The sequence below is a fragment of the Epinephelus lanceolatus genome, chromosome 15 (assembly GCF_041903045.1).
Source record: "Epinephelus lanceolatus isolate andai-2023 chromosome 15, ASM4190304v1, whole genome shotgun sequence".
NCBI lineage: Eukaryota > Metazoa > Chordata > Actinopteri > Perciformes > Serranidae > Epinephelus > Epinephelus lanceolatus.
In genome coordinates, this window is record NC_135748.1 from 31,783,994 (window position 1) to 31,805,239 (window position 21,246).

Below are 21,246 nucleotides of genomic sequence, written 5' to 3' on the forward strand. Positions count from 1 at the left end.
CGCTGCAGGATGAAAGTACTCCGCCATCTATTATTAACTACAGTGTCCAGTCAGGAAGCTCTGGACTCGACGCTTACAGGTCCCATTAACTGCAGCACAGTCATGAAGCATATAGACAAATGAGCTGCCAGTCAAAAACCAGCTAATGATCCACGAAGGGAGTTATCATATTCAAGTTCACATGAATCAAGTTTTTTTTTTTCTTATGACTACATGGTGAGACTGGTGGAACGAGCTGGCTCATGCAGGTGTAAGTGTGTGAGAGTGCTGATGGTTGCATCCTGGTGTGCTCAATGTGTGTGTGTATTCTTGAGGGAAATTGTTTTCCATTTTGACTTTCAGAGGGAGGACGTTTTTCCAAAGTAAACTCATTGCTGCTGCTTCTATCTGAAAAAATCACCATATGAACCATGGCAGGCAGAGGGAAAAAAGAAACGCCGCAGAATAGAGCCTGGAAATATTTTACACTGCTGTCATGTTTTCATGTTTAAACGAGAATTTTCCACTGTTTTCCTTGTTCTCATTCTCCTACTTCTACACCAGGGGTTCTCAAACTCTTTTAAATAATGTAACCGTTCTGAAATAGTTTTTTCAGCCAAGTATCCTCTGACCAGCGCAAAACAGTTTTGATGGAAACACACAGTGAACAGACAAACTTAAAGCTGGCAGTCACATTGAAAATAGGAATACTGAATACAGAATTTGGTTAATGGAGCTTAAATTTATTTTTTTTTTAATTTAACTTTTACTACAGTTATTTTAGTCAAGGCATGACTGATGTTTTTTAAAGTAACATTTTTTAAAAACCCCATATACCCCCTGCAGTTCTTCATTGTACCTCTATGGGTACCCCTGTTTGGGAAGCACTGTTCTACACCTACACGTCTTGTGTACCATCCAAACTTAAACTACTTGAAAAGTGTGCATTCCTCCTACATTATTTATAGCCTAGCCCAGGCCTATTCAGTTAGCGGCTGCGGGCTACATTCGGCTCAGAAGTAACCAAAGGATGGCCCTGCATACGTAAATCTGATATGTGGGTTTGACATACGTTCTGCTGCCTTCTCATCCTTGTTGAGTTACACACATGGACAGTACTGATCCAGCAGGATCAGATCAGTACAGCAGTGTTTTCTCATGTGACATGGTTCCGACCACACGTAGTAGCTTTTCAAAACATCTGGGCTGTGGTTCAGTAGTTTAAAAAAGTGTATTTTTCTAAACACATTGCCTTGACCTTGATGGACAACATAATGAGCTGTGTGTGTATGTATACATACAGTACAGGCCAAAAGTTTGGACACACCTTCTCATTCAATGCGTTTTCTTTATTTTCATGACTATTTACATTGTAGATTCTCACTGAAGGCATCAAAACTATGAATGAACACATGTGGAGTTATGTACTTAACAAAACAAGGTGAAATAACTGAAAACATGTTTTATATTCTAGTTTCTTCAAAATAGCCACCCTTTGCTCTGATTACTGCTTTGCACACTCTTGGCATTCTCTCCATGAGCTTCAAGAGGTAGTCACCTGAAATGGTTTTCCAACAGTCTTGAAGGAGTTCCCAGAGGTGTTTAGCACTTGTTGGCCCCTTTGCCTTCACTCTGCGGTCCAGCTCACCCCAAACCATCTGGATTGGGTTCAGGTCCGGTGACTGTGGAGGCCAGGTCATCTGCCGCAGCACTCCATCACTCTCCTTCTTGGTCAAATAGCCCTTACACAGCCTGGAGGTGTGTTTGGGGTCATTGTCCTGTTGAAAAATAAATGATCGTCCAACTAAACGCAAACCGGATGGGATGGCATGTCGCTGCAGGATGCTGTGGTAGCCATGCTGGTTCAGTGTGCCTTCAATTTTGAATAAATCCCCAACAGTGTCACCAGCAAAACACCCCCACACCATCACACCTCCTCCTCCATGCTTCACAGTGGGAACCAGGCATGTGGAATCCATCCGTTCACCTTTTCTGCGTCTCACAAAGACACGGCGGTTGGAACCAAAGATCTCAAATTTGGACTCATCAGACCAAAGCACAGATTTCCACTGGTCTAATGTCCATTCCTTGTGTTTCTTGGCCCAAACAAATCTCTTCTGCTTGTTGCCTCTCCTTAGCAGTGGTTTCCTAGCAGCTATTTGACCATGAAGGCCTGATTGGCGCAGTCTCCTCTTAACAGTTGTTCTAGAGATGGGTCTGCTGCTAGAACTCTGTGTGGCATTCATCTGGTCTCTGATCTGAGCTGCTGTTAACTTGCGATTTCTGAGGCTGGTGACTCGGATGAACTTATCCTCAGAAGCAGAGGTGACTCTTGGTCTTCCTTTCCTGGGTCGGTCCTCGTGTGTGCCAGTTTCGTTGTAGCGCTTGATGGTTTTTGCGACTCCACTTGGGGACACATTTAAAGTTTTTGCAATTTTCCGGACTGACTGACCTTCATTTCTTAAAGTAATGATGGCCACTCGTTTTTCTTTAGTTAGCTGATTGGTTCTTGCCATAATATGAATTTTAACAGTTGTCCAGTAGGGCTGTCGGCTGTGTATTAACCTGACTTCTGCACAACACAACTGATGGTCCCAACCCCATTGATAAAGCAAGAAATTCCACTAATTAACCCTGATAAGGCACACCTGTGAAGTGGAAACCATTTCAGGTGACTACCTCTTGAAGCTCATGGAGAGAATGCCAAGAGTGTGCAAAGCAGTAATCAGAGCAAAGGGTGGCTATTTTGAAGAAACTAGAATATAAAACATGTTTTCAGTTATTTCACCTTTTTTTGTTAAGTACATAACTCCACATGTGTTCATTCATAGTTTTGATGCCTTCAGTGAGAATCTACAATGTAAATAGTCATGAAAATAAAGAAAACGCATTGAATGAGAAGGTGTGTCCAAACTTTTGGCCTGTACTGTACTACATAGTGAAACTAGGGCTGGGCGATATAATGTCTCTGTATGATATATCAATATATTTTCAAGCGAGATATAAATTTAGACAACACTGTCTATATCGATATAGGGTCATGCTGAGTTAGGACGTAGTGTGCATCTCTCCTCTCTCACACTCTCAGCCCCAATCATTCACTCACAAGTTCTCCAGCACTACTTTTTAGAGCCAATGACGCAGACCTCCTGTCTGTTTCTGTAAGCTGAAACCATTTCCCTCAGTGGAAACAAAGCTTTATTTACTTTAATTTCACAGATAAGAAACAATAAATTGTGAAGACAATAAGGCCTCCACAAAAATAGCATTTTAAATCTTGTGTGTGATTTATCCTGGCTACATATGAGCAGAGGAAATCTTTGCTAATTGCTAGGCTAATTTATACAATGTAAAATGCCATAGGCTTGTGCTAATAACGTTAGCATGTCGTATTTGTGTGGAAAACGTGTTTAGTATAAGACAGTTGTTTTATCGGTGAACCTTGTGAGTTGTAATGGAGCTGAACTGTGTGACGTTACCTTTGTTAAATGTTGCTGCTGTCCCTGGCTTCATATGAGTAGACAAAAAGTGCGTTAGCTGCTAGGCTAATTAATACAATGTACAATGCCATAGGCTTGTGCTGAAAACGTTAGCATGTTGTATTTGTGGGGAGAGTTTGTCCAGATAAAGACAAGTGTTTTTAATCAACTAAACTTTACAGTACTTTACAAAAACCCCGCTGCCCACTAGTGTTTTGGAGGTGCAACTGTTGTGCAGCTGCATGTTTTCAAACAGAGGAATAAAATCCCTGTCTTTGCATTTTATTTTGATCACAGTCTGTTTAGGGGAGCGGTTAGAGTTAGGATTAGGCATTTAGTTGTGAGGGTTAAGGGTAGGGTAAGGGGCTAGGGAATGCATTATGTCAGTGACAGTCCTCACAAAGATAGAAGTATAGGAATGTATGTGTGTGTGTACTGGTAGAGAGAGAGAGCGTATGATTGGTCACTGTTATTGCCAATTTTTATGGTTCTGTGCTTTGGTAGCTCTTTCTCATTCTGTTTCTACACTTCGCGATATGTCTGGGTTATATATGACTGTATTTTTTTTATTTCAAAAATGAAATGGTAAACATTACTCTTTTGTTTTTTACTTCAGTGGTTTTAAAACGTTTTGTGCCCAAGGCACACCAAAGGGCAAGCCAAAATCTCAAGGCATACCTGTATTTCTATCTTTGCACAATAGCCTCTATAACGTGTGTCATCACTCTTATCACGACATAAATGTTTGTTTGTGTTTTTATTTACGGTTGTCAAATAACAATTGACAACCAACTATTACTCATAAAATATTTAACAAAATGATTCAAGAATTTATTTTAAACTTTTTAAAATTACACCAAAGCACCAATAACATATCCATTTAAATGGGAAATAATGTAAGATAATGTAAAATAATTTGATGTGTTGATGTTACATTCTTGTTTCAGTACAATGTTCTGCAGGGAAACCTTGGGTCCTGGCATTCATGTGGATACCATTTGATGCATAGCTCCCACCCAAACACTGTTATGGCCCTCGTATACCCTCTCATGGCCACGGCGCTTCTTGATGACAATGACCCCCCCAAGCAGAACAATGCGCCATGCCACACTGCAAAAATTGTGCAGAAATGGCCAGAAGAACTCTCGTGAGAGCTCACTGCATCGCCCTGGCCTCCAAATTCCCCAGATCCCAATCTGATCAAGCATTCATGGGGCGCGTTGTAACCCCAGAGGTACCCCTGATCCACTGTGGGGCCATTTTGGATCAGATTCTGCTCTGACATGTCAAGGCATGGACACAAGACCTCGGGGGATGTCCTGTGGAGTCTGGTACCAAGACCTGTGGGTTGTGAGGTGGGGTGCTGGCATGTCCCATGGATGCTCGATCGGATTGGGATCTGGGGACTTTGGAGGCCAGGTTGATGCCTTGCACTCTTTGTCACATTCCTCGTGACCAGGCCCAAAGATCTCCCAGCAGAACATTGCATTGTAACGAGATAATCAGTATTATTCACTACATTCGTCAGTGGTTTCAATGTTTTGGCTGATCGGTGTATATGTGCAGCATGTCATGGAACATGCTGACCTAAATATCCTGGTTTCACTTACAGTATCCTGTAAGCACTGACATGAAATCCTTAACGTACAAGGCAAACATGACTGCAACTTGAATCGCTGCAGCATTGCTTTGTTCGTCAATGAACCAGTCAGTCAATAAGGTTTTATTTCATTCTGTTCTGAGGTACGGATACTTTGGTTACAAGATTAATGGCCATTGTGTTCAATAGCTAATGATGAATTACCAGTAATAAATCATGTTTTGCCAAAGTAATTAATTCCTTTGCACAACTATCACAGTCAGACGTACATCATTATGACTAGTGGTGGCTGTAATGACAGTGGTAGCAGTTGTAGTAGAAAAAGCATTTCCCTTAAGGGGTACGTGTATGCAAAACAAGAGTAAATCCTATCATTTTTACAAATAAAGCCTGCTGACGACCTGTCTAAAGAAATTATGTCTCAGCTCTAATAAAAATCCGGTGCTCCTTTTCATTGAGGTAAATAAAGCTTCCAGCCATTGCAGCAAGTTTTATTGTATTCTAGTCACATGTCATCTGCACATATACGCCTTCTCAAGGTGACTTTGAAGTGAAATTCTCGCTTGCAGAACACATTTATTGGATATATAAAGCATTTAACCTCTAACCCAGACTCTGCTTAGTCACTACAAGGTAAAGAATTAGTGTGTGCACTCCTCCCTGGCTCTGACATACATTTATGCACATATATATGTGTGCACATCCGTGTGTATTTTCAGCCTTCTCTTCCCACCTCTGAGACAGATACGGAGACAGTAAATAGATACTTGTAAGAGGGCCACACGGGACCAAAGACTAACTTTGATACCATTTCTCTGTCAATCAAAGTGTAGCCTCAGCAAGACCCCACTCCCACACTCCCTACTCACTGTACAACCCGTGCTCGCTGGGGATTATCTGCTGCTTTCTTCACCACATAAGACAAAATGAGCCAAGAGACATCGGCGTAACATTCGTCATGATTGCGAGGATGAGAAGGCAGGTCTCATTGGTATGTAGAGTGGGTCAGTTTGACGACTGCTTGATTCATTGTCTACATGAAAAGGCGGGCGAGGAATCTAAGCTGCCTGTGGTAGCTATTCACCCCCACAGCCTGTGTGAGGAAGAATGAGATGGGAGTGAATAACTCAATAAGTCTGAACAGTACGAGGAAGAAAGAGCAGGAAATGGCCCAGACAGGAAATGTGTGAGAGGGGAAAAACACAAGAGGAGGAGGAGGAGGAGAGGAGATGAGGGGGAAATAAGAGGAGACAGAACACAAGATGGAAAAAGTAAATATAAGAAAGAACAACAGAGGTAAAAAGAAAGGGAGGGCCAGCGAGGGGGTGTGAGCGAGGTGGGAGTTGAGCACAAGAAGGAGATAGAGGGCTTTCATTTGCCCACTGCCAGTTTGCGCCTTTCTGCACAGCAAGTGATAAAAGAGCCAGCCAACAGAGTCCCCTAATCAAGACAAACCTTCACCCCAAGCAGATGGAGTGAGGGAGGGGGGGAGGAGAGGACAGGGAGAGAGAGAAAGGATGAAGGGGTAAAAAAAAAAAGAGAGAGAGAGAGGAAGTGTTATTTGGTCCATGTGAGGATGCAGGCAGGATTTATAGAGCGGTTTGTGGTCAGGAGATACAGAGAGAGAGACCGAGGAATTGGGACTGTGGAGGCGCTGCAGGCGAGGTGCTGCTGCTGAAATCTTCAGGCTACTTAAGTGGAGAGAGATGTGGGGGTGTCACTGTGCTGTGCGTCTGCTTTCGCTGAGTGCTGTTGGGAGATGTTTACGACAGCCTAGACACACCCCATTAATAATATTGCCACCGAACACGCAGCCGCTTGCCGCTTGCTGCTTGTTTGTATGTGTGTGTGTCCCTGTGTGCATAAGAGGTCTACACGAGCTCAGTGGAGCAGGACAGAGCGCGTCTGAAGATCAAAATGAGGCTGGCAGAAGAGTTTGTTGCCTGGGCGAGACTGTTGTTGGTCGGGTAGCTCACGTCTGGCAGGGGTGACGTACGGACGGCTTTATCTGCTTACGAGTGTGTGAGTGTGTGGAAGTGCGGGTAGAAGAGTTGAATTCCAAAGTAAGAAGTGTCTTCATTTAAAAAACGGGCCTTAGAGATTGCACTGGCTAAAGTCAGGCAGATTATGTAGAGCTGTCGATCAGCAAAAACTATTTTGATAAGCAATTAATCCAGCTTCCCTTTCTGTGTCTTAAGAAATACTAAACTATATCTTTTGGTTTTGGATTGTTGGTGGAACAACAAGCAATATAAAGATGTCACCTTACAGGGCTCTAGACATGTTTTATACTTTATGTAAATACAATCAAATTTATCTTTTTTCTATGTATGTATTTTGTATACACCGATCAGCCAAAACATTAAAACCACCGGCTGGTGATGTGAATAACATTGATCATTTTGTTAAAGCACAATGTTCTTTTGAGGAACCTTGCCTCCAAATTCCCCAGATTCCAATCCGATCGAACATCCATTGGGCATGCCGGTACCTTACCTTACAGCCCACAGGACTTGAAGGATATGTCAACAAGGCCTAGGTACCAGACAACACAGGACACCCCCAGAGGTCCTCTGTCCAGGCCTCGACAGGTCAGAGGCTCCACTGTAGATCGGACTTGACTCTGGCCTGTGGAGGCCTGGAGAAAGGATCTCTGGGGTACCGGTTTATCCCACAGATGCTTGATCAGATTGGGATTTTGGGAATTTGAAAGCTAGGTTGATGCCTTGAGCTCTTTGTCACGTTTCTTAGGCCATTCCTGAGCAGTTTTTGCAGTGTGGCATGGTGCATTGTCCTGCTGGGGAGCTACTGTCATCAGGGGTACTGTTGCAATGAGTGGGGGTACTTGGTCTATAACAATGAGTAGGTGAGTGGAGTGCGTTAAGGGGCATCAACATGATTGCCAGGACCAAAGGTTCCCCAGCAGAATATTGCATTGTATGTATACTCTCTGTTAACACCTTATTTTGAAAAGCAAACATAGTCACATGGTCGTTTAAATGCATTTACTGGAATTAGAATACGGGGGCACTCCAACTTTAGTGATACTGGTTTCACCACGGAGATGCGAGTGAAGGCTAGCTTGATGCAGACACCTCAGACGCTGCCTCTGGACGCCTGAGAAGCACACATGGACAGGATTTGATCCAGCTTGGCTGACTAAGAAAAAGACTGCAGTCAAGCTAGCTGTTACTCAAATCTTCAGGGTGAAACCAGCCGCAGCCAAAGTTGGGCACAGACATGGGCAGAGCAGAGCAAAGTTTTGGCGAGTAGAGCAGATGTAGTAATGTTGCTCACTGAGCAGCAGACACAAACCAGTTCCTAATCCCTCCTGGTGTTTTCACATGATGTGCAATGATGATTTTAAAAAAATAAACAGAGGGCATATTTGCAAGTCAGACTGGTGCTCTCAGTCATAAAATTTAGTTGCACTGTCTCCAAAAATATTTGCAAAATGTGACTAAATGGTCGCAGTCTGCAGCCCTGCCTTGGGTTTGATTTTATATTAAATGAATTGAATTAGACATTATGAATCTCTTACCAACCAAAAATTACTCCTATTCCAATTTTAAGTAAATGTCTACTGTATAAACTGACAGCCACTGATGGCTACAACAACCAGTTTCTTCCAAGCAGAGGTCCAACCCACCAATCAGCCAGCAGTTCAGTATCTGTAACATTGTAGTGGGCGTTTTATTTTGGTGTCACTTGGCAAGACCCCATAATTACAGAGGCCCAGAAGTCTGGAAAGTGGATATTTTTTACTTTCTGTACATAGGTTAATTACCTTGTTGAAACAAGTTACTTATCTTGTGTGCACAAGATAATTAACTTGAGCACACAAGATAAAATAATATCACCTTTCGGGACTTTAGGGGCTCCATACATAATAAACTTTCAGCATATTGTTAATTCAAGTGGACTGAGAGGAAACTTCCGCACCTCCTCTTGTCTTGTTTTCAGGCTTTAGGAAATCTAGTGTGTGACTTCAGACTTAGCCAGTCACAGGTCATTTCAGAGAGAGGGCTCTTAATGGGTGTTCTTCAAACGCAGATGTATGTCCCTTTGGTTTAAGCCTGATTCAAAGGTGGAGAATCCTGCAGGGAAAGTTGTGATTCCAGCACTGGTAGTAGCTGCCTGCAAAACAAGAGGAAGACGGGGTTATCAAAAGTGCAGTAACACTTGTCAAGCTAGAGAAAAGATGTTGCTAATAGTCCAGACCTCTGCAAAGCCAAAGACTCCCAACTGTGGCTTCAAGTTCACATTTATGTAGCTAATATTAGCTAACATTAGAGCCTTGAATCACAGCCTGTCCTCCACTTCACTCCACGCCACTCCAGCCATTGCAAACCCCAGCTCCGTTTCCACAAAACAATTTTGGTATGATACCTTTGGAACCAAAAGTAACCCTTAAGACATGGTACCTAGTTCCGTTTAACATTTGCACCGCAAACAGTACTCTTTCATGTGGGGTTGTTGTCACTCATTTCTCCGTCCAGCACTAACTGTATTTCCTCTTTTATCAGTCTGCACCTTGTTTATCGTCCACAGAACAAGACTGCACGCTGACATTTTCAGAACAAAATAAAACAAGGCTGCAGTGAGAGTCTCTCTCCATGGGATATTTAAAAATAGCGGGTTTGTGCATTTAGTCCTTCTCAGGCAAGTTCGGGGGTTTAGTGTTGCTGGAGACCACAGGAACAACGCTCCACAAGTGTGAGGATTGGGATATATGCAGTTCACATAATCCGGTCTAAGTTAATATATATTTTTAAACGCTTGAAGATCCGCTCATTACTAAAGTGTCTGTCATATAAAAACTAATGGTAAGTAATGGTCAGGATTGTCACAGTGAAATTTAAGGTGTGTTGATGGATCCACGTCGTCAACTCATACATTGAGTAACACAAGTTAAAGTTCCACCTTAAAAGTTGCCGGCAGTCAGTCCAGTGAATTAAGTTATTGTTTCTCCGACTCCAGCTGCTGCAAGAGGCCACAAAACATCCTTTCATTTTATAGTTACAGTTTACTAATAAAACTCTCCACAGTATGAACAGTGGTTACATGAGCCTCAAAACCAGCCACAACTCAGCCCTGAGCAGAGTTGACCAATCAACAGACTGCAGCTCCACCTTTTAGTACCAGATCTGTGTGCTAGGTACCCCAACAGAGGGGGGACCAAAAATGGGGATGGTACGGAACGGTTCCATTGGTACCATCCACAACTTTTCACAGTGGAAACAGAAAAAAAGCGTACCAAACTGAACTGTACCGTACTGCTCGATGGAACAGGGCTAAAGAGTCTAAACCCTTTCGGATCAGCTAACTTTCTGTTGCTGCCTTAGCGCAGCCTGCGGAGACACCCAACACTGGGGGGTTTGCACAACTGGCTGAATTCAAGCTGCTACAGCCATTCTTCCAGACGAAGAGCGTTGGGGAGTGAGGTGAAGGCACTGTGAAGTGGCAGCTAGCAAATAGTTGTGTCATTTGTGGTCTGATGAAGCGTGTGCGTATACCTGTGCTCATCTGGTTGGAGGGGCTCAGGACAGAGAGGGGAGAGTTATTACATTTGTAGTCATCTGATAATTCATCTTGATATGATATAAATTTACAATACAGATTTTGGTTATATCCTCCAACCCTAACTCATAGTATATCAAACTGCTCTGTCACTTATTTAATCATTACAGCTTTAACATCTTCGACATTTGAACTAAACTAAATTAGGGGAAAATCCTTCGGCACACAGGAAGTCCATGTTTTAAATTTGTAGCAGCAATAACAGAAGACCAAAGGAAGGCTACATTAATAAAGTAATTAACAGAAGTACAAGGAAAAGACTTGATAATACTTGGCAGTGTTTGATTATGAAATAATCTCTCAGAAGTACAGCACAAAACACAAAAGACAGCGGCGCTTTGAAGCAGAGATGCCATAAAGGAAGCAGCAACACAAAGATAATAATTTTAAAGTTATGAAAGATCATAAGTTGTGTGCTTGGGAAAACAGTTCCACTTTTGATCTGTATTTCAAAATAGAGTTGTAAAATTTTTACAAGGCTATATAAAGTGTTTTGGAATAAAAGTCGGTGTGCGCGGGCGTGTCTGCGAGCGAGCAAGTAGGTGTGTGTGGGACGTGAGTGACAGCTTAGGGACTCGTGGTGTCTGGGGGAAAGAATCAAAACAAATGACAAGTGGCTGCCCACTTGTATTTCACTATTTGACTGAGTGCTCGAAACAAATGCAGATGGAGATAGGCTGATGACAGAAAAATACTGTCTGTCTGCTGGAGAGGGAAAAAAAGAATGAGGAGGGAGACATACGGAGACAAAGCAGGGGACTCGGGAGAGGAGCCGAAAGATAAAGAGAAGAATGGAGTGAAGCAGAAATTGAACGAAATTGAAGGGATGACAGAGATAAGGAGGGGACTAACGGAGGAAGAGGCTGGTGGCAATGGTGGGAGAGAAATGACCTCGGACAGGGAAAGGGGGAACAGAAGGAGAAAATGAGGAGAAGGGATGGTAAAGGAGGGTGAAGCTTAGACAGTCTTTGTCATGTAGGAAGCAGAGTGTGACAGTTACGTGAACCTTAGCTATTCTCCGTTTCTGTCCGCACACACCTTGACAGCCCACGCGCACACACATAAACTCCCTCGAAAACAGCTGCCAAATCTGCGACAATCACGCACACACTCCAAAAAAAAAAAAAAAAACGCTGTTGGCATGACTGTCTTTCACTGCAGTACAGATGAAATGAAACAAACAACCCCAGGAGGTCTTGTATAGCAATAAATCTCTGAGAGCGTCTTTTGATTCTAAGCTGAGGGACAGATTTCTCTCATTTTGTACCTGCGGAAATGTGGACTGTAATGCAAAACAGATGCCGTCGTCTCCGAGTCTGGGAAGGGCAGAGAAACATTTCTCTGCAGCTTTCAAGTTATAATGATACATGAGTGTGCTGCTTTTGAAATTAAACCAAAAAAAGTGCTTAAATCTTTTACTTAATTAAAAATATTGTAGTTATATAATTTCATTGCGGTGTCTGCTCTCATTAGTCCACGTTTTTACCTTTAACAGGAGGGAAATAAGGAAGTCGAAGGCAATACCAATCAATGGTGAAACAATTTCGACAAATCAAGCGCAGATTAATATTTAATGTACTATAACAATGATTTGCATTACCGACTGCATAATTAAAATATCTTTAAAGCTATTAAATCCATATCTGCGACAGCGGCAGGTTTGAACTCTAATTGCACATAATATTTTATTGCATGTAAACATCGCTGTGCAAAGTAATCAATAACTGCAGCTGTCACTTGCATGTGCCAGTGGTTGGAAGAAGGTCTCACAACACCACACAGTACTCAACAGTGCTTGTTATCTGTGTAGATTTAAACTTAACGGCTGTCAATGTGTCATTAAAGGGCAGGTACAGCTGCGTTCTTCTCAATTTTTTTTTTCTCAAAAGGAAACGTCCACTCAACACCAGTATGAGGTATTGTTTTGCTGTCTTGCTTTTATTGGATAGGACAGTCTAAGATAGAAAAGAAAGGGGGGAGGCTGCTGCAGTAAGGACTCAGCCTTTCATACCTGGGGCGCACGCTCTATCAAGTGAGCTACAGGGTGCCCCGAGGTACTGATCCATACTCTGTGTAATACTTTCATCACTTTACTTTGCTGTCAGACAGAACTTTTCCATGGGGAACTGAAGCTGTTCAACCAACATATACCTTTGACAAAAACTGTACCTTGTTTACACTGGTCTACCGCTGCTTTGATTGGTTTGTTTGCATTGTTGTGTGACTTTTGGATCCGAACTAATGTGAGGTCCACAGCAGCACATTGTTTAGCTTCTGTGCTGGTTATTGAGTTAGAGGAATGCGGCTATTTTGGAAGATTTATAACACACAGTTGACCCTTCGCTATGTCCCACCGCCGGACACAGACTGGCCAATCATATCGTAGCATCAGGCCGGCTCAGACCAGGGTCCGACAACAACGCAGCTGTGCTCCATTGACTCTAATGCAGTCGTTTCAGATTTCCTTCATTTTCAGGCTGGTTTTGTGGATTTGGAGCTAAATGTTGTGCCTGGGGCACGTCGTGTATTAATGATACTCGTTACCTGGAGAGGTTGGAAAAAGATATACGTTTCTTCCCTGTTCCAAAACCAAAATCAGACCCTGAAAAGTGTAGGGTTAGCTAGCTAGCTACTGAAGATATAGCCTACTGAATGTATACACATGCTGCTTTTGCTTTTTAATGATTATAACAGTGAAACAAAGACCGACCCTGCTGTACAGGAACCAGTGAAGGGAAGCAGGGAAACTTTGCTGATATTCAACCAGCTGTGTGTCATCACAGTGTGCGCAGATGAATGAGGTGCAGGTGCTGGCAGCAGCACGGGGGCAAAGCCAAACACCATTCATCTGCGCACACTGTGATGTCACACAGCTGGTTGAATATCAGCAAAGTTTCCCTTTATATTCATTGTCTTGTGTGGTGATCAGCAGTGATGTGGTGGTTCACTTTTACACTGTGATCTGTAGCCTATAGTTCGACTTTAGCTTCTAACTATCTTTGTCTTTTTAACCTGTTGTTGCTGCTGAGTCAGTTTGACATCCTGGATATATCCTTCAAACACAGACTGTAGACCCCTCTGTCTGCTTCTCTCTGGAATCACTATTTCATTTTTCCAAAAATATGATAATATTTCTTCAGGGAGTGCAGTTAGTTACAGTGTGGGCTCCTTCACAAGGGGCATGGCTTAGCAAAAGGTCCATTCTTGCCTCAGTCACACAGAGGCCCGCTTGGCAGGCTGGAGGCTATATGTAGCAACCAATCCTGTACACTTAAAGTTTTACAAACCTGCAAAGCTCAGTATGAAAACTGACCTGTTACTTGTGATTATCTCCATGTTAAATCTGGACCCGCCCTGTTAATATAAGTCTCATGATTAAACACACTGTTTTGCCATTATGCCGTTTTGCATAATGAACCGTCCCGTTCAGATGTGCAGAGCACTCGTTCAGTCGCTCCCACTTGTTGGTGTCGTGCACAGAGACAGAAGGATAACTGACTTTGCAGTAACCATCTGTCAACATATCCAAAGTAACTGCCCTGTTGCGATCAGTCAGCCACATCCTCAGATCTGGAATGATGTTTTGACCGTTTTGACAAACGTCTGCTGCGTGATACACTTGTCAGATCAGGCACCTGTGAGTGTATTTGTTCTCACCTGCTGCCCCATCACATTTAGTTCATTTTTACCTGTCTGTGAATTAATAGAAATGTAGTTTTCATAACCTTGACAATAGCATTTTGACGCTAAAACTTAAAATTTGAAAGCTCAGATTCTAATACATGAGAAAAACTACTGAAAACTTCAAAAAAGACCATAATAATAATGGACTCGCCCTTTGAAGTTAGGGTATTAACATTACAACTCCTGTACAATTCAAAGGTTATTACAAAGGAACATCTTTCAGAGAGGAACCGAAAAAAAAACAAAGGAGCTGTAATGTCAGCATGTTATTAAGTTCCCCTGCAAATGGAGTGAAACTGGCCTTTGTTTGGCCTTTGTGCAAAACTGAGTCTTCTATCTGTAACCCGAGGGGATGAATGTGAAGTGAGCGTGAAGCGGATGCTCTGCATCATAGACTACGATAAGTGTTGTGCAACTGACGGTTGTGGTGAGGAGGTCAGGGTAGGTGAGAGGTAAGAGGTCCAATTATTTTTCATGCTGCGTGGGTGATTTTTACGGATTGTGGACGTGTGTTGGAGGATGGTATTCTCTATTTACATGTTCAGATTTGTGTGTATTTTCTTTTAAAGTTATGTCATAAAACTGCCTGGGAAAGCAGATGTGTTATAGTCTGATGGCTGAAGTGATATGAAATGTCATACACCTCTTAATATTCTCCAGGCAAGCTTCAGGGGAGCCTGTCTGAAAACACTAATGAAAATGTAGTCAAGTAACAAATTAAAAAATAATCAAGCATACAGGAAAAGAAAAAAAAGGAGACTAATAACTTTAATTGCGGGCGACAAAGGAGCGGGGTATTGTGTACAGGTGTGAAAAGACTAATTTAAGGAAACCATCTCCTAGAAATTACAATGTTACATAACATAAAAAATAGATTGCTTCGCCCGAATTTTGTCTCACCTCTCATAACACACATGGTGATGTTGAACCAGCTCCTCCCGCATCGTGTTTTCATTTACACTGAAGTGATTTATACACACTAATAAATCACCTCAGGGTGACCACAGCCATGTGAGAGCAGAACCCAAGGGAACATAGCTGCCTGTAAGAGGTACAGTCAAGGAAAATATGAGCGTCTTTGCACCCTTTTCTCTGAGAAGAGTCTGGAGGGCATTGAGACAGACTTGATCCCACTACAAGCCCCAGATCAGACGACTTGATGTCAGCCAGAAAGTCTAATGGGTGTGGGATACTGGGAATGGGAGTGAGCATTGGGCTCAACAGTTTGTCATTTTATCTTGTTAAATGGGTCATATTGTAGGACAACGCTAGTCCAGGAGCAGAATGGGCGATGGCTTTTGGGGCTCCTGTCCCAAATTCATTCATTCATTCATTTTCTGTAGCCACTTATCCTGTTAAGGGTCGCAGGGGGGCTGGAGCCTATCCCAGCTGACACTGGGCGAGAGGCAGGGTACACCTAGGACCCTATAATACCAGAGTAGCGACACACATTGGTCACGTGCCCTCTAGTGGCGGACTGACTGAACTTCAGTATTGCTGCATTGCTGCTAGTCTCGCTCACCAGACCTTTCTCAAGAAAAGAAAGGTCTGGCTGGGCCGTCTCTCACTTTAAGATTGGAGAAAAAAACGCCCCGGCTGCTTGTATTTCTTTCAGCCAATCACAATCGTTCTGGGCGTTGTCACAGCAACGGTGCGCTTGCAGAAATATTGCCGGGGGGAAACAGGTTTTGGTGTAACACTCCCACAAAAATATTGCCTACAGGACGCGAACCATGGCAGAAAAATGGCTACATCAAACACCGCAAAAGTTCGTAAAGGACGTGTTGAAAACGGTTGAAAACTGCTACACAACCAGAGGTGGTAGGGCGGGACTTCAGCAGGTGGCTCGTTCCGCCCAATGAGAGGCTGATCTATGTACCAACTTCCGCCCACTCAGACTACATTGCTGCCAACCAGGAATTCTTGTGCGTTTCCAAAGTCTAGCAAACCTAAAAGCATAATCTACCATAATCTTCCATAATAGGAGCATCCGTTAAAAAAAAAAAAAAAACAGTTTCTACCATAATGTTACTCTCTACATTTTGAAATAAACAAATTATAAGCATGACTTAATATGACCACGACACCGCCGTTTTCATCAACTTACAAGCAAGTGCGCGTCAGGCATACTGTAAGTGAATGGGTTTTCTGGTCATAAAGGTAATGCCCTCATGCCCCACTAGAGGGCGCGTGAGGCTTAACTTCAGCATACCACAGGAGTCAATGGAAGTGTCGTCACTCTGGTATTGTAGGGTCCTAGGTACACCCTGTACAGGTCACCAGACTATCACAGGGCTGACACATAGAGACAGACAACCATTCACACTCACACTCACACCTGCAGACAATTTAGAGTCACCAATTAACCTGCACGTCTTTGGACTGTGGGAGGAAGCTGGAGCACCCGGAGAAAAGCCACGCTGACACAGGAAGAACACCCTACCCCTAGACGTGAACTTTTTTTTTTCAATTCATGGCAGCTATACGCAGTATTTTTCCATCTATTTGAGGTAAAAGAATGCCTAAATATCAGGGGCTGGTTGCCCAAAGCACCTTAAGTTAAGATTTTCCTTTAAGTCCGAGTTACGGTTTCCTTGTCAAAAACTTGGTCGCACAAAACATCCCCAAGTCCTCTCCTTAAAATGTTTACTCAAGGATTAATTTTGTTGCCTTATCTTGTTCTTATACTTTAGGAATTGATTAAAGTTTGTTAAACCGCTGCACAAAGAACCTTAGTAACCAAAGTAAACGTAGTGAAGTACCTCTGACTCCATCTTAACCGTAACATGGGTGAGTTTATGGAGATTAATGAGAAAAATTAAGGCATCCCAGGAAGAATGGGCGACTGGGAGAACCTGATGGATGTGCTTAACGATGAGCAACTGATTTTGCCCTTTCAGTTTTGCCAGAAATCAGTTTATGATTCAGAGCCTCTTGCTGTGAGGCGACAATGCCAACCACTACACCACCGTGCCACCCCTGCCCCAACGTTTTCTTCAAAGCCCCAAATCCTTGTCATTCCCTAAAGAAATTTAGTATAATTGAGTTAGTCTTAGAGTTTTGGATCTTTTTAGGTGGCAGGAGTGAAAATTAGTCATCCTCAACTTTTGTTGTGTTATTATTTCAGAATGATAAAAGCAGTTGGAGAACAATTGGATACAATAAGATGTAGACTCTACAGGATGATTTTTCTTTCTTGGCAACTAACATGTTTTCCCCAAATGATGGGCAGATCTTTAGGCATTCTGTTATCTCAAATGGATTGAAAAATAGTGCGTATAGCTGCAATAAATCCCAATCCCAGTACGCTGCTCGCCCTTACCCTTCTGTTATGTGTTTTCACATTTAGCAGAAGGGTGTCCTGATTTTTGTTGGGATAGAGGGGTGGGGTGAAGTGTAAGGGCCCTCCAAAAGGGGGCTTTTCGGAGGCACACTCCAAACCCAGTGTTATGAGAAATCAAATGTATTTTCTTCATTAATGAAGATTTAAAAATAATGATAACCCTTGTATTATCTTAGTTTAATGTTTTTTCAATGTATTATGGTCCTTATCCAAGCAGCACAAAGAAATCGCCAGTATGCCAATGTCTTGGGAGCTAGCTAACGTTAGCTGCTGTTGCATTGTTATTACCGATTTGTGCATTACAGCCCCGCATTCTGACATATTTCTGTCATATTCTCCACCTTTGATGGCATATGACGCCTTAAATTTAACTGAAGTCGAGTAGCAAAGTTGCAGGAGCACGGTTGCTAACTTTAGCCTCCACTGCACCGCTAGTGACCTGATGATGAAGCACTGTTCTTTTTAAATTGATTGCTTGTTTGTTCGGTTGATGGTGACGGATCATGTCCTGACAACTGCAAAAGGCTGTCTGCAGCCCACGCAAGAGAAATCAGTGCAGAGGGTAGCATATTTCCACTGGCAACACTCGCATCTGTTTACATACACGCCAGTATACCGATGACGTATCAGGGTCTTGAAGGGTTGTCCCATTTCATAGGGGAGGTTTTCAACCACTACCCCTTGTAACTCCGTTCAGAGGGGCATGTTGACACTCAAAAACAAGGGGTAGGGGTACAAATATGAAATGGGATTGGGCCTAAGGCTGCTTTCAGACATAGAGTTGTCTTGCTTTGGTCCGAATCAGGAACTAATTTTGTTATAAAGTTGTATAATTGCCTAGAGTTGGTTCGTGTTCTCACGGCAGCATTTACAAGCGGACCAGATAAAATGCCTTGTGCGAGAAAGCTGCTCTTGATTGGTCAGAATTTCCATGTGGGAAAAATCCAGGAAGTGAACAAAACGTTGAAGAAGAGTACACTTGCAAAATAAATGTGACACTTTCTATTGTCACAATGGAGGGACAACTACGCAGGTTGATTTTAGCGCTGCTCATCGTGGACTATATTGCTGTCATTGTTCATTTTAGTCAAACCATACAGTTTGAAAACGAGGCGCGGCTCCAACTAGAAAACAATGTTTTGATGCATTGGATGTGCTGAATGTGCATATTAAGACAGTACAGGAGGAGGTGCACATTAATAATCCTCCAGGACTGAAACATGCTCATGTTTAACCCAAACAATGTGTCATGTGACTGCAGTTAGTTCAGCTTGAGGTCGGAACACCACACTCACCACAAACGCACCAGAGTGTAACCAGACAGAGATCACCTCTTCAAGAAGGTCCGGTTGTTTTGGTGCACACCTGAGTGTGATTGCTGAGTTCACACCTGCCCAAACGAACCGCACTTAGGGGGCAAAGGAACTTGAGTTTGATTGAACCGAACCAAACAGGGCAGGTGTGAAAGCACTCTGAGAGTAGGATGCCTCACAAGACTTGTAGTGTGACAGCGTCTACCACGTGCTCCGTGATGCTTCCAATGCCTCAGATGTTGACACTGATCCCAGGAGTCTACCCCTAGCAGAGGCGTGCTCTAATCCATCCTTTTCTCCAGATAACCAATTCCAATTCCTCAACTCAAGGTAGCGATCAGATACCAGTGCTCTCTATTTAACAGCTTTAAAGATTTGGAAACCTCCCTGCATGGACTCATTTTTTAAGAAGGGTACATGAGGCCAGGGATTGCTGCGAAGGTGGCAGCCTGTTGTGACTAAATAAATGTAGCTGATAGCGGGAACACAGAATTTTTATGACAATGACAAAGGAAGTGTACTTAATATGGATGGGTCACATCTGGCCAATACCTGATCCACTTAATAAAGACAGCACTGGCCTGATACCAAATCAGTCTCGCAGATCATAAAAGACGGCAGGCTAACATTTGTCCTCTTGTCTCATCCTGGCATTAGAGACGTCTCCTTTTTTGTCGTGAGAAGCTTCTCAAGCTGCAAGCATGGAAGAGATAAACGGAGGAAGAGACAGCTCAATACCAGGATTTGATCCACTACACTATGTAGTCTGTGCCACCAGGGAAACCTCCATCAGCTTTAGTGGTTTTGTGCTTTGTTTCCCTCTAAACAAATAGGCTACAGCAGGAAAATACCAGGACAGAGTATTTGCACTGCATATGCACTGTAGCAGGTGGACACAGTGTTGATTCTAATTCTAACTGAAGCCTGTAAACCCATAAATGTTTTAAATAAAATAAATTTTTCTAGAGGGCATCTGCCCTTTGGCTAACCACAACTGGCTGACTGTGGTTTCCTCCGCATCAACACCAAGTCAGATCCTAGTTTCTAGTCTTTTCCTCAGGCATGGCTTTCAGATTCTGTTACAAGTAGCATATGTATTTACACCTGTGTGTGTGTTTCTGTCTGTCCTCTTTCAGGCTACGGTATAGGCCTGCCCCAGGGCTCTCCTCTAACCCGCAATGTGTCAGAGTTCGTGAGTCGCTACAAGTCTGACGGCTTCATGGACATGCTACATGACAAATGGTATAAGGTGGTGCCCTGTGGGAAGCGAGTCTTTGCAGTCACTGAGGTAAGTCATTGGCGGGAGTGTGTTCATGTATTGTGTACGTGTACAGTGTGTAAAGCAAAGCCTTCTGCCGCTGTACTCCTATAAATGAGTCTCTCTTTGGGACGCAGACAGGATTGCCTGCCAGCTAAGCACACATACGCTGACGGGCACACGGAGACAAACGTATACACAGAGACAAAGACATACAATCACGTAAACTCAGGCCTATTTACTGACCTTAACCAGAGTTACAGGCACGTACTGTCTGAGTGTCGATACTTATTTGTGTCTTATATGTGCTACAGCAGAGAACTCTCAGTTCTCGCCCCTCCCGCTCTTCTTTTCCCTCTTTTTTAAAGAGCTGGGGATCTCTAGACAGAGCGCATTGTCTGTATCTATATCTCTTGTTTGTGAATAGAGAAGCTATTCAACTCCCTTTGGCCATCCCTTTTAAATCCCACTTCAAAGTTGAATCATATTATAGCAACAAACGCAATTACACAGTCATAGGTTTCTCCAGTGAAATGAAAACCCCAACTTCACCCTGCATCAGGAAGTTATTACTATTCATCCCAGCCAAAGCCTAGAGAGTGGGCTACTCTCAAACAATGTGGGTGATAGTGTGATCTCGCCCTCTGGATTGGGAGCAAAAGGAGGTCGGTGTTGTCGCTGATGAATTTGTCAAGTCAGCATGGGGCTAATTGCCATCGGAGGCGACGCAGGAATGAGCCGGGCAAAGGCGACGTGATTAGAGAGTATTCGAAAAGCTCGCCACTGTCTCTTCCACTTCCTCCGGGCCCATGAAAGCTTCATAAGAGATAGGCATTATGTCAGGGGGAATGTGGGCGAACCAAATGGGAACAAACTGCTCTTCAATTAACAGTTGTGTCTTCATACCGTCTCCCTTCTAACTGCTGTTGCTTTCTATTACTCTCAGTTTTGCTTCCCCCTCAGCTCTTTATTCTTTTCCTTTTCACTGCATCCTTTTCTTTCCAAACATG

At 43.1% G+C, this 21,246-nt stretch overlaps 1 protein-coding gene across 2 annotated transcripts in view; it reads left to right on the plus strand.

Moving 5' to 3' along the window:
- grin3ba (glutamate receptor, ionotropic, N-methyl-D-aspartate 3Ba) overlaps positions 1–21,246 on the plus strand; it is a 141,414-nt gene that overhangs the window by 106,834 nt on the left and 13,334 nt on the right. For both annotated transcript variants that reach the window (XM_033643140.2, XM_033643141.2), the window contains exon 9: positions 20,115–20,266. In XM_033643140.2, the coding sequence (XP_033499031.2) occupies positions 20,115–20,266 (152 nt within the window). The remainder of the gene's footprint in view (positions 1–20,114; positions 20,267–21,246) is intronic.